The sequence below is a fragment of the Pleuronectes platessa genome, chromosome 1 (genome assembly GCF_947347685.1).
Source record: "Pleuronectes platessa chromosome 1, fPlePla1.1, whole genome shotgun sequence".
Classification (NCBI taxonomy): domain Eukaryota; kingdom Metazoa; phylum Chordata; class Actinopteri; order Pleuronectiformes; family Pleuronectidae; genus Pleuronectes; species Pleuronectes platessa.
The window spans coordinates 20,070,571-20,081,508 of NC_070626.1; the positions used below are offsets into that span (position 1 = coordinate 20,070,571).

At 41.3% G+C, this 10,938-nt stretch overlaps 2 protein-coding genes across 2 annotated transcripts; one reads left to right on the forward strand and one right to left on the reverse strand.

Annotated features, from left to right (window-relative positions):
* The first annotated feature begins 1,549 nt into the window (after positions 1 to 1,549).
* Positions 1,550 to 4,497, forward strand: lyve1a (lymphatic vessel endothelial hyaluronic receptor 1a). The gene is made up of 6 exons (XM_053419197.1): positions 1,550 to 1,783; positions 1,936 to 2,119; positions 2,209 to 2,348; positions 2,799 to 3,005; positions 3,159 to 3,231; positions 3,399 to 4,497. The coding sequence occupies exons 1-6, from the start codon at positions 1,696 to 1,698 to the stop codon at positions 3,583 to 3,585; spliced, it is 879 nt and encodes a 292-aa protein (XP_053275172.1). The 5' UTR covers positions 1,550 to 1,695; the 3' UTR covers positions 3,586 to 4,497.
* ampd3a (adenosine monophosphate deaminase 3a) lies at positions 3,615 to 10,320 on the reverse strand. Its single transcript, XM_053419184.1, has 14 exons — positions 10,088 to 10,320; positions 9,821 to 10,001; positions 9,503 to 9,668; positions 8,901 to 9,120; positions 8,631 to 8,760; positions 7,359 to 7,553; positions 7,008 to 7,139; positions 6,762 to 6,925; positions 6,543 to 6,669; positions 6,048 to 6,211; positions 5,624 to 5,744; positions 4,797 to 4,970; positions 4,557 to 4,667; positions 3,615 to 4,462 (listed from the first exon to the last, which is right to left on the reverse strand). Exons 1-14 carry the CDS (start codon positions 10,306 to 10,308, stop codon positions 4,286 to 4,288), a joined length of 2,283 nt encoding a protein of 760 aa, XP_053275159.1. The 5' UTR covers positions 10,309 to 10,320; the 3' UTR covers positions 3,615 to 4,285.
* Positions 10,321 to 10,938: the final 618 nt, after the last annotated feature.

A 10,938-nucleotide genomic window follows, 5' to 3' on the forward strand; every position in this document is an offset into this window, starting at 1 on the left:
AAATCCACAAAACTTGGATGTTCAAAGGCAGCTGGAGCCAGCAGATAGTTGACTTAACTTAACTTAACTTAACTTAACTTAACTTAACTTAACGACAAATATTCAACATTCACTCGGGATCACAGTGCTTACACTTAGGGACCATCAATAAATTCCTGTTTGAAGAGGAGATAACTACATTGTTCTGAATCACTTCCATGTCAGGTGACCAACTGACTCCAAACAAATCCCAGATAAATATACACCATTTGCACTCAAAATCCAATTGTGGGTCCTGTTGATCTAGAGCAGCATAACCATTAGCACCTGACTGGAGTCAGTTGGTCAGATGACATGGAAGCAATTGAAATAAATAGTTTAAAAATATATATTTATATAGAACACTTCACAGTATTGGTATGAATAATCAAATTCATCTTTTTCATTGAAGACATTTTTGCTCCTTTTTGCTGGTTCAGTTTCGTGGTGCTGGCTCCAAACGGTCACGGCTTATTTGGGACAACACATAAACATGCGTTTATTCACTTCCCAAAACCATCACTTCCAAATTCCATCATATTCCCACTGGACTCTCTTAATCAACTGAGGAAACCTTTGAGTGTGCTGCAATCTAACAATATAAGGTCCTAATAGACGCACACATCTCCCCCTTGAGAGAAGTTGTCTGTCCTTGTCCACAGCCCCAGATTGTCATGTACTGGGCCCGCCGGACGCCTCATTGACACCTCACATCTGACAAAACAGGGCTGCGTGTTCGTCAGCGCGCTTGGCGTCATTTCCTGCCGTGAGGGCTGGCGAAGAGATGTTTTTGTGGAAGTGGGAATGTCGTCATTTGTCGAAAGCTCATCGGAGGACGCCAGAGATCATAAGTGTGTTCATGACTGAGTGGGGCCCCGAGGGAGGAAATCATTTGGACAGAGCGCCCTCAGTCAGATGTCAGTAGCAGCGCAAATCACTTGCTTTATGAGTGCGGACTTTTATCACGTGTTGAAAACCGATGTTACTATAAGAGATTTAGCAAGATTTATACGTGCTCTGCTCTGAGCATAAAACTAACATTCAACAAAGGGAAGGGATATCTATAGCATTCAAATGAAGGCTCTTGTTCAAGTCTTGAATTTAAGGAGCAGCTCAAATTATCCTTTTTGTTTAGGTCACGAGAATTCCCCCCCTTCCTTTCTTTGATCTGACTCTGAGCAAATTCTACTCCTTTTACAGCAAGCAAAGAATCGTTCCATAGCTGATATGAATATAATAATAACCAAAGGTTAACATAGTATAATAAAGTACGTATGTAAGTACGTGGAAGAGAAAAATACTTGTATCACTTTTCCCACTGCTCGCATCATTCTCCTTTTTTCTCTCTTTGCCAGAAGTGAAGGTCACACCAGTTCATGAAAGCACCAATATTGAAAGTTCCTGTGATAACCTTCCTTCCACATGAATTTCTCTCAGCGTTGTGTCCTGCTGACATATTAGTTTTATATCTGTGTCTCCCGGGGCCTGCTCTTAGGACATATGATGGTCTCATAATCTGACTTGTGTGCAGCACTTCCCTCTTCCTTTTCCTCTACTTTCTGACAATGAGCGTCCAGAGACTCCAGTGAACAGAATCAACTCTATTTAACCCTGTCATTTGGCACGGAGACACATTAACTGTGCAGCACTTGTCGTCCGCCTCCACTCGCAGCAGTCATGAATATGATCTGGCTTTGCCTCCCAGCTGTGTTGTGCTTTACTTCAGTCATCTGTGGTCAAAGTATTGACAGCAGCCACATCAGAGGTGAGTCATTTCCACCTGATTTAATATCTATCACTTTGTATATTTCTACCATGTAACTAACCGTGTATATGCAGGAGTAAAATGTTTGTTTTTTTTATCATATTACAGTTCATCCTGAATTTGAACAAGTTGTATTTGCTGTTTTGTTCCAGTTTTCCCAGCAATGGACCAAAGTATTGCTGGAGTTTTCCAGGTCAGCTCCTTGAATCACCTCAACCAGCCTCAGTACGCCTTCGATGCCTCTGAAGCTCGGAGCCTCTGCTCGTCCCTGGGAGTGGACATCGCCTCCAAAGCCCAAGTGAAGACCGCGCTCAACAGAGGATTAGAAACGTGCAGGTAGGACCAGAGAAGAAAGGCCCAGGATCAGCTCAGTCAGATCAAAATAAGCCTGTTGTCAGGGGGTTAATATTTTTTATTTTGTGTAGGTTTGGATGGATTGATGAACATCTTGCAGTCATTCCCCGCATCCAGTCACTTTCTACCTGTGGACAAAGCCGGACAGGTCTGGTGACATGGCGAGCCTCGGTGACCAAACGTTTTGATGTCTTCTGCTTCAATGAATCAGGTATTTACTTGTTTATCTTCAATTCTCTCTAGTGCTTTAACCCTCATTTAATTACAGCAGGTTATTGAAGATTTAATGTGTAAATCTCAGACTCAGTTTAGATTCACTGCATTTTTTTAATTATTCTATATATTTGGGGATAAATAAAACTATTTTGCTTCAAAATCTGTGAGAAGATAATGAAAGTAAAGTACAGTTGAATTCAGAGGGAATGTTAATTTTAAATGTGTATCAATGACGTACCATTAGAACCATTCAGAAATACAGTTTGAATATTTTCCTACACTCTGTCAGTACAGCTATATAAGGATATCAAAATCAGTACATCGCTGCCTATGGGAGGCAAATAGAAGTTTTCCCTCACTGTTAAAACAAATGAATTGATTTACATTCATAAAATGACATGTATTTATAGTAAACATTCGAATCTGTCATGGTCTTCACTCACAGACGCAGTAACCCAACTGAAGGATGCAACAACTACCAGCCCCCTGAACAGCAGCGATCACTCAGAGCAAACAAACTCCACCCAGACGACACAGTCTACGTCTTCCTCCTCCTCCTCGCCTCGCTCCTCTTCTACCTCAGCTCCTCAAACCAGAGACAAGGAGGCGGTACCAGCCCGATACGTCGGCAGTGCCATTCGCTCTGCAGGAGGTACAAGAGTCTTCCTCCCAAGAATACAATCTGTGATTGAATTTGTTTTTACCTTGTAAAAAAATATATAACTAAAGACCTTTTATCATAAATGCTTGGATGTTATTTTTTTATGACTTATGTTCTGTTCCTCTCATGTTTTTAATGTTCCAGGAAAGGTTGTTCTCATCACCTCAACCTGCGGCCTTCTTCTTACTGCGATTATCCTCATTGTCTACCTGAAGTCGTAAGTGGTTTTCTACATGAAAATGTAAAATTATTACCTAGGTCTTTTATTTGTTAAATTATATGTTGGTACTGAAGGATAGTGATCTGTTCCTTTTATCATATCGGTTTACCTTGGTTATTATTATATATATCAGTATGTTGTATGTTTTTCCTCTCTTTAAACAGGAGGAGGATTGGGTCTCAGAGCCTTGACATGAAACAGCAGCAGGAGTCCATCGAGACAGAAGACTGGACGTGTGTGAAGAGTGTGGAGCAAACCGAGGAGGACGCTCAGGAGGAGGAGAAGATACAAGTGGAGGACGAGGACAAAGACGTGTCTCTTAATTTGTCTGATAGTGATGTAACAGAATGACCCTAAAGAGCGTTTTATTTTTGTACAAGTTGCACTGGATGTTTATCATCTGTTGTCATGAACTGGTGCTGTCCAGCCACTAGATGGCGATGTTTGCCATCCAATCATTTTAAAGAATGATGATTTTACTATTTTTTAAATTGTGTTTGCTGCTCTAGACCGTCAGGATACGTGTCAAATAAACTTTTGTAAGCACTTTTTTAACAGCTTAGATATCACTGAGACCTCTTTCTATTTAAGGCAGAGACAAAGGAAGTGTACCAGACATCATCCATCTCTCCTATCAGACCTGTCTGAACTAACAGTGTGGAAAGCTCTCAACAAGTGTTCTTATGGACAATATGCCTGTGTATACAGTACCTGAAAGGTGTCATGTTTCCAACAGTTTATTTCACACACCCCTATCATGAAATGGAGTGTAAAGTACAAGTGTTTATACATAGTAGGTTTTGTGTGATGACAAGTATGTGAAACTATAATACACACATGCAGTTCTGTACAGTTTTGTCTAAACCCTTGAGACCCAACCATAACCTTGTTTTTTCAACATGTGACCAGCTTAACATTGTACTTTAACTGACAGGATATGTTTTTTTGTATTGTTATTTAACCATCACAGTCACTAAATGGCACTTTTCAAAATAAAGCTAAATGGAGGTAAGTTTGAGCTCATCATGCGTAGACTAATGTGATGTCTGTTTTAGTCACTTTGGGGATTTTCGACTTCAGACTTCACCGCTTCCACTATGAAGCTCAGCTCATTACACAGTGTCTCGTGTCTGTAAGCCATGCGGATCTGTGCCACATTGGTCCGACGGATATCGTTCCCTTCAGGTCCGTCTTTCAGGTAGTTCTCGCCCAAGAAGTGCTTCTTCTCCTGTCAATAAACAATAAATAAAAAAAATTTGTAGACGAATGTGTCGAATCTTGTTGAAACATGATGGAGATGTGGATTGGAAGTGTCTCTGTACCTGGTGAGACAGTCCACTCTGCAGAACACTGTTCCGGGCTATCTCACAAACATCACAGGTGCTGAGCTTCCACAGCTGAGCTGCGATGGCGTACTCCTCCATCAGTGGCTCCTAGAGTCACACAGACAACACATAAGAATGACCTGCACTGCAAAGCTCGAGCTAGAGTCCAGCGCGATATCACATCATGAATTTGAGACACTGAAAGGCATCAACACTGTGTTACTTGTTTGTTTGTACCTTGGTGTAGTGGAACTGCATGGGGTCATCTGTGGACAGGGACACACACAGGCCTTTGTGCAGGAACTCTTTCAGAGGGTTTTTGGAGTATGCCAGGAACAGACTGTTGTTGCTGAGTGGAGACATCGCAATTGGCATCTGGGCCAGGTAGTATAAGTACTGCAACACAGGACTCTGAGGAAACATACGTGGACATATATAATTGTATATAATAATCGTATATTGTAATTATAATATTCTCTTTATAGATTGTCAAAATTTTAGGCTGATCCATCATTAACCATGATTATAAAAGCGTTTGATAAACAAGTTAAAAAAAATTGCTCTCAAAATGTTGCTCTGAGTGCTGAGCTACGTAGCTTTTCGGCCTAAAGTAAAGAGACACTCAAACTTACCTATTCTGATCAATGGCATTGACACAAATGGCAAAAAGAAAAATTCAAACTAAAGTAATATTACAAATATTATTAAAAGAATGAATAAGTAAGGCAAAAGAAAAAATAATCAAGAAAAAAAAATAGTTGGATGAGCCAATAGAGAAGAGAACAATGAGCAGAGGAGGGAAGTTAAATAATAATAAAACATTTGTCGTAGCCTATATTGTTCTCTCGCTCACTTGTTACTTCTCTGCTATGATACAAGTGATGCAAAGAGAAACACCATCTTAAATTAAGACCTGCTTTAGCTCCCAGGCCCGTGTCCAAGAGGGGGCGCTGTTTGCTCCCTGCTCTGGGAAGCACTACTCCTTGTTCCTGATTGATTCTGCATCTGAACTTAAAACTGTAACACAGGGTTTAAAAATAACCCTCTAGACGCATGTCGGGTACCTTTTTCAAGTTGAGTCCATGTGAGATGTTGTCAGCAGAGAGAAAGGCAGAGACCAGATGAGTGATGGATCCAGCCTCTCCAGAGTGTGGGCGGAACTGGAAGGTGCTCAGTCCACGTTCCCTGACACACAAGGACATAATACACAATCAACACACGAGAGAATCAGAAGAGTGTCGTTCAGTTCATCCTTGTGTTTATAGATATCAGCTTTATATTGAGATGCTCCGGCTACTCTCATCAGCTGGTTGTTCTATACTTGGAATCCTCTTGCTGTCACATGATTGATCACTTCCTTCAATGAGAGCTCTAGAAAGTAGAGTGTCCCCCTCACTGGTACAGGACTCACCAGGTCGGCTGCTAAAGACTCTAAAGTCAACCGTCCTGTACTGAGGTGTGTGTAGTAAGAGGAGGATGAGCTCTTACTTCCTGAGGTTGTTGAGGACCATGATGTTGGCATACATGTGGAACAGGTAGTAGCTGTAGGGAGGGTTGTCGTCTGTAGTCCACTGCTCTGGCTTCGGGCTCCTGAAGGAGAACATGTGATCGCTGTGTTTGGACTCGTTGTCGACGCTGTCAAAGCCTGACACCTACACACACACACACACACACACACACACACACACACACACACACACACACAAACAGACACACACACAAAATTGTGGAGTTGAAGTCTGGCCAGTGTTAAGGAAAAAATAAAACCATCTCACAAATGTAATTTATCACATTCAAATTAAATCAAAAAGTTGAAGACTTATTTTGTATTATTACAAATGTCTTATACTATATTTAAAAACAATACAACACAAATTTCTTATAATTGTACTTGTAAACATTTATACACTGGATGCTGACTAAGTTAATGTAAAGTGGTTGTACTTTAATAGCAGTGAAAATTCATCTTTTAGGACATCTTACGTATTTGAGGAAAACGTGCAGTTCTTTGTGCTCCTGTGGATTAACAGTGGCTTCGAACAGAGGAAGGAAAATGTTCTCTAGCATCTTGGCAAAATTAGGTACCAGCTTCTTCGACTTGAAAATGTCACTGAAAAACATTAAAAAAAACATTTGGGCAATTTCAAGATTTCATATTTTCACCAATTCGACTCGATTATTTTGCTTATCAGTGGCACTCACTATATTCTGGGTATTTGAATGATCCACCTCATATTTGGAGAGTGAACTTTGTGATGGATGAACCACTTGGACAGATTGTCCCACTCCTCTGGACAGCGTCCGTAGATGGACACCCGAGGCTCTGCATGCTGATACTTACTCTCCTCCAGGTCATGGGCCACTTCCTATTAAAAGAGAGAAGTAGAGTGTTTTCAACCGTCCCTGCATACGTTCTTACTTAAACTGCAGGATAACATGACTTGATACCTTTATGATCCGAGCAAAATACTCTCCATTAATGAGGTTGTCTGTTTTAAGGAAGATCTCTCGAAGTTCACTCGCTCCCACTGGGTTATACTTGGAATTGAACTTATCGAACCGGTGGAAGGTTTGTCTCCCCTGGGAACAAATGCATGCATTACAAATAAATTATACATAATTATTAACCCTGGGTGGTCAGGTATGGTAAAGTAATTATTCTGGTATTAAAAAAAAAAACTAGAGGAGGAATAGAGCTCGACAGTGTTGTTCCAAAAATTGTTACCTCATTTCACCATTATTAATTAACACAGCACAGTTTTTAATGAAAACATAATGTACACGTTTATGCATTCTCACCGCATGTACATCCAGAGAGTCCACAGTCAGGTCATATGGGTCTTTATTGAGGCTGTGGAAAACCTCCTGCAGAGTAACCTTTTGTCCGGCCGTCTCCAGCACCACACGGTCGGCATCGGTCTTATACGTTTTCTGAATGAAAGTCAGCAGGTGCTTCTGAGACATACAGGCAGCTGCATGAATATGTGTGTCCACCTGAGAAAAACAAGCAATATGTTAAGTCTGCTGGCAGGCAGTTGCACAGATAGACCCCTAGTGGAGCTCAAGCACTGGCCCTTTTGCCCTGGATGAGAAAAGTGCCCTTCTGCTGGAGCCCAATTTTTTCTTCATTCATCAATATTTAAGAATACAAATTACTCTCTCTGTCATCAATTCCCCCCAAATGTGTTTTGATATCTGACAGGGCAGTTATTTGAGTTCCTGTGAGAATTTCACCCCGACATGCTCCGCGGCGCTAACAAGCCCTCTCAACAAATTAGACAAATTCTCTAGTTTTGTTTAATTTAAAACCGTAATTATTGAAATGAAAGGTAGGTCTTAAGTTGAGCTACATGACAGTCTGGTGAGGTAAATTGTGGTATATTATTAGTGTCAGAAAACAGTAAAAAATAATTGTGTGTACTGTGTTGTCAGCTTTATAGAGATTATGTAAGTCACTCTTGATAATTATGCACAACATTGATTTGTCTCATTTACAAAATTTGCAGCATAATGTCAAGAAAAGAGAAACTCCAAAAGCAGAAGGACAGGGAACTGGAGCAAGCAGCTCAGGGTAGCAGCTCTCTTTTATCTTGGATCAGGCCATCAACTAGTAAAACAGATGAGGGAGAATCAGTAACCCTACCTGGTCCAGAGGAGCCCATCACATCACTAACCCTAACACTAACCCTAACATATTATTTGGTTATTCAATATTGCCTTGTTTTGTCTGTTTTGGCCAGTTATTCATTTATTTATTCAAATTGATAATTTTGGTTTGTTTGTTAATAAAAATAAATATATAAGTTGAAAATATCCTACTGTGTTTTTTATTTATTTATTATTTTTATTTTTAATTTCATAAATAATTTTGGCGATAGGTGCCCTTTTTTGGGGGTTTGAGCACCTGCCCCCCAAAATGTCTGTGCACGTGCCTGTCTGCTGGACAAATTGTGTGCTTTAAAATGTCTTCCTTCAGAATGTAACGTCCTATGTTAAGTATTTTTCCAGAGGTTACCTTTGGGAAACCATATTGGATTTCAAACTCTTCATGACATCAGTGGTTGGACTAACCTTCCTGACATTGTAGAAATCTCTGTGAGGAACACTTTTCAGCTCCTTTAGCTCGGCCATCTCGTTGAGCATCTCGTGTAGGTAGAACTTTGAGCTCAAGAAATTTAGTCGTCTGTGACAGTAAGTCTTCCTGTAAAATGAAAGTGGAGCTTGGTGTACATCGTACGCAACTGGTACGTGTGTGATTAAGTTCTACTTAGGCAGAAACTACCAGTTTTGCAACAAGGGCTGTTTTTTTCCACAACCAGTATAACTTTAGCGTGAACTTACGTGGGTCCATCGGCAATCATGGCCAGCAAATGGCCGAAGTCGATGGCGAATGTTTCTAAGTCTGGATAAGGAAGGTCATGGGGCTGGTTTTGTATCAGCGCCTCAGCGTTGTCGTACACATTCACTATTCCATCCTTCATCTCCAGCTCATAGTTGAGGTTCTCTGGGATGTTGTCCATGCTGTAGGGATCTTCATCACCTAATGGGCACGGGCACATATCTGGAGGACAGGGCATTGTTATGTTACTGTCATACAAACCACATCAGAAATCAGTGAGTGGTGCTTCAAACCGTAGACTGCATATAAAGATGGAGGACGCATCTCTACTTCCTCCCACTATCCAGAAATGAAGCCAAGATAACCCAGACATGAATGCTGCCATTTTGTGCCAAAGTCATCGTCGTCGTGTGTTTCGACTTTGTAGTTTGGTCCCTGTCCCGTCTGCTAACATAAAGGAGTTGGGATATATGGCCAATAATGTAGCCAGCCACCAGGGGGGCGATCGAGACACTTTGGCTTCACTCACAGGGAGCTGTCATGTCATTCATCTTTATAAATATATATTTATATATACATTATAAATGCTTCAAACGCTTCAAACCTGGTTGAACCTCATCCTCCTCGCGCCATGGAATGTTTTCAGCACTGCGGAGGAACTGAGTCGTTGTTCTGCAGAACCGATGATAGGCCAGCTTTGAGTATTTCTCACGAATAAGCAGGGCCTTTAACAGACTTTTGGCAGCCTGTTCATAGTCCTCCACTGTGATCTGAATGGGGAAAGGACCCAAAACACAATCAGGCAAGTATTGTCTCGTCTCAGCTGGGAATTGTGCAAATGTATGTATATTTAAATTTGCAAGGCCATTCATTTCTCTAACTCTAATGATCAGAGGTTAATGCTGGGGTTTACAGTACTTACTCCAGCACAGTAATCACCACTAATAGTGACCCTCTGGTAATCAAGGCGGTTTTCTGTCTCTGATGAACAGGTGGAGCTTGGGGACGGGTATGGTGTAACAGCCACTGGCCTCATCCAATCTGAACTCAGTGGCATCTGCAGGCCCAATGACTGGGAGCGAATCATCCTCAAGCTTTTCTTCCTGCAAAGAAAAAGATAATTTATGACCTTGATCTGTGTGTCAGATGATTGTCTGTGATTTGGTGCCACACCAGGAGAAAGATCTACCTCTTGGTAGACTGCTCTGACTGTTGCTCCGCCAGTTCCTTGAGCAGCTCGTTCTCCAGGGCTTGCTGGAAGCCGATGGGGCAGTCCTCAGGCACGCTGAACATTGATAAGGCATCTTTGGTGTCTTCTTCCTTTAACGCAGATGCATAAACCTTCTCTGCCAGCATCTGAGTCTCTTTCTGGGCCTCACTAAGAGTTACCCTTGGGAACTGGCGAGGCATGTCTGCAGGAAGGGAGACGGTATAGTGAGATGACATGTGATCACAGGACACAGAGACAACCTGTGTCCCCAACATGGACTCCACTTGCTCTGTCTGGTTTCTGCTGTTTTGTAAACACACACTTGTACCTGCAGAGCTCTGTGTGAAGTGCTCGAATGGGCTCAAGTGACATTAAAGTCCTGCGGTTGTTGCAGATGTTCTGCTGCAGGCTAACTTTTCAAAACATTAACGAAACAAAAGTCTCTTTCTCCAAACTCCATATTAAAAGATATAAAACAACTTCTGTCGTGCAGCACACTGCTGGGTTTTCAGTCTAGCTGGGCTTTCTTGTTCCTACACAGCCAGGACTGTCACTGCTACGTCAGACATCGTCTATCACATGAATGTTCTTTATTCATGGAGAGAAATAACTTGTGCAGCCTGAGGAAAATCAATTAGATCAAGCGCTGGAGTGAGAAAATTATACTTTAGTCGCGCAAAATAGTCTGTAGCCAGTGAATAGAATAGCAGACCATAACATTTCATTCCAATCTTCGCGAATTTACTTCCACTGCCAATTCATGTAGTATATTGTATTATTATTTTTTTTATCTACTTTCATTGTTTTTTAGAGTCTTGGGTATATTTTCA

Excerpts from the sequence above, each read along its gene's own strand:
- lyve1a (XM_053419197.1), top strand. The coding sequence starts at position 1,696 with ATGAATATGATCTGGCTTTGCCTCCCAGCTGTGTTGTGCTTTACTTCA. Across the intron at positions 1,784-1,935 it reads TGACAGCAGCCACATCAGAG|TTTTCCCAGCAATGGACCAA; the intron begins GTGAGTCATTTC and ends GTTTTGTTCCAG. Across the intron at positions 3,006-3,158 it reads TGCCATTCGCTCTGCAGGAG|GAAAGGTTGTTCTCATCACC; the intron begins GTACAAGAGTCT and ends TTAATGTTCCAG.
- ampd3a (XM_053419184.1), bottom strand. The coding sequence starts at position 10,308 with ATGCCTCGCCAGTTCCCAAGGGTAACTCTTAGTGAGGCCCAGAAAGAG. Across the intron at positions 6,670-6,761 it reads ATTCAAATACCCAGAATATA|TGACATTTTCAAGTCGAAGA; the intron begins GTGAGTGCCACT and ends AATGTTTTTCAG. Across the intron at positions 4,971-5,623 it reads ATGGACTCAACTTGAAAAAG|AGTCCTGTGTTGCAGTACTT; the intron begins GTACCCGACATG and ends ATGTTTCCTCAG.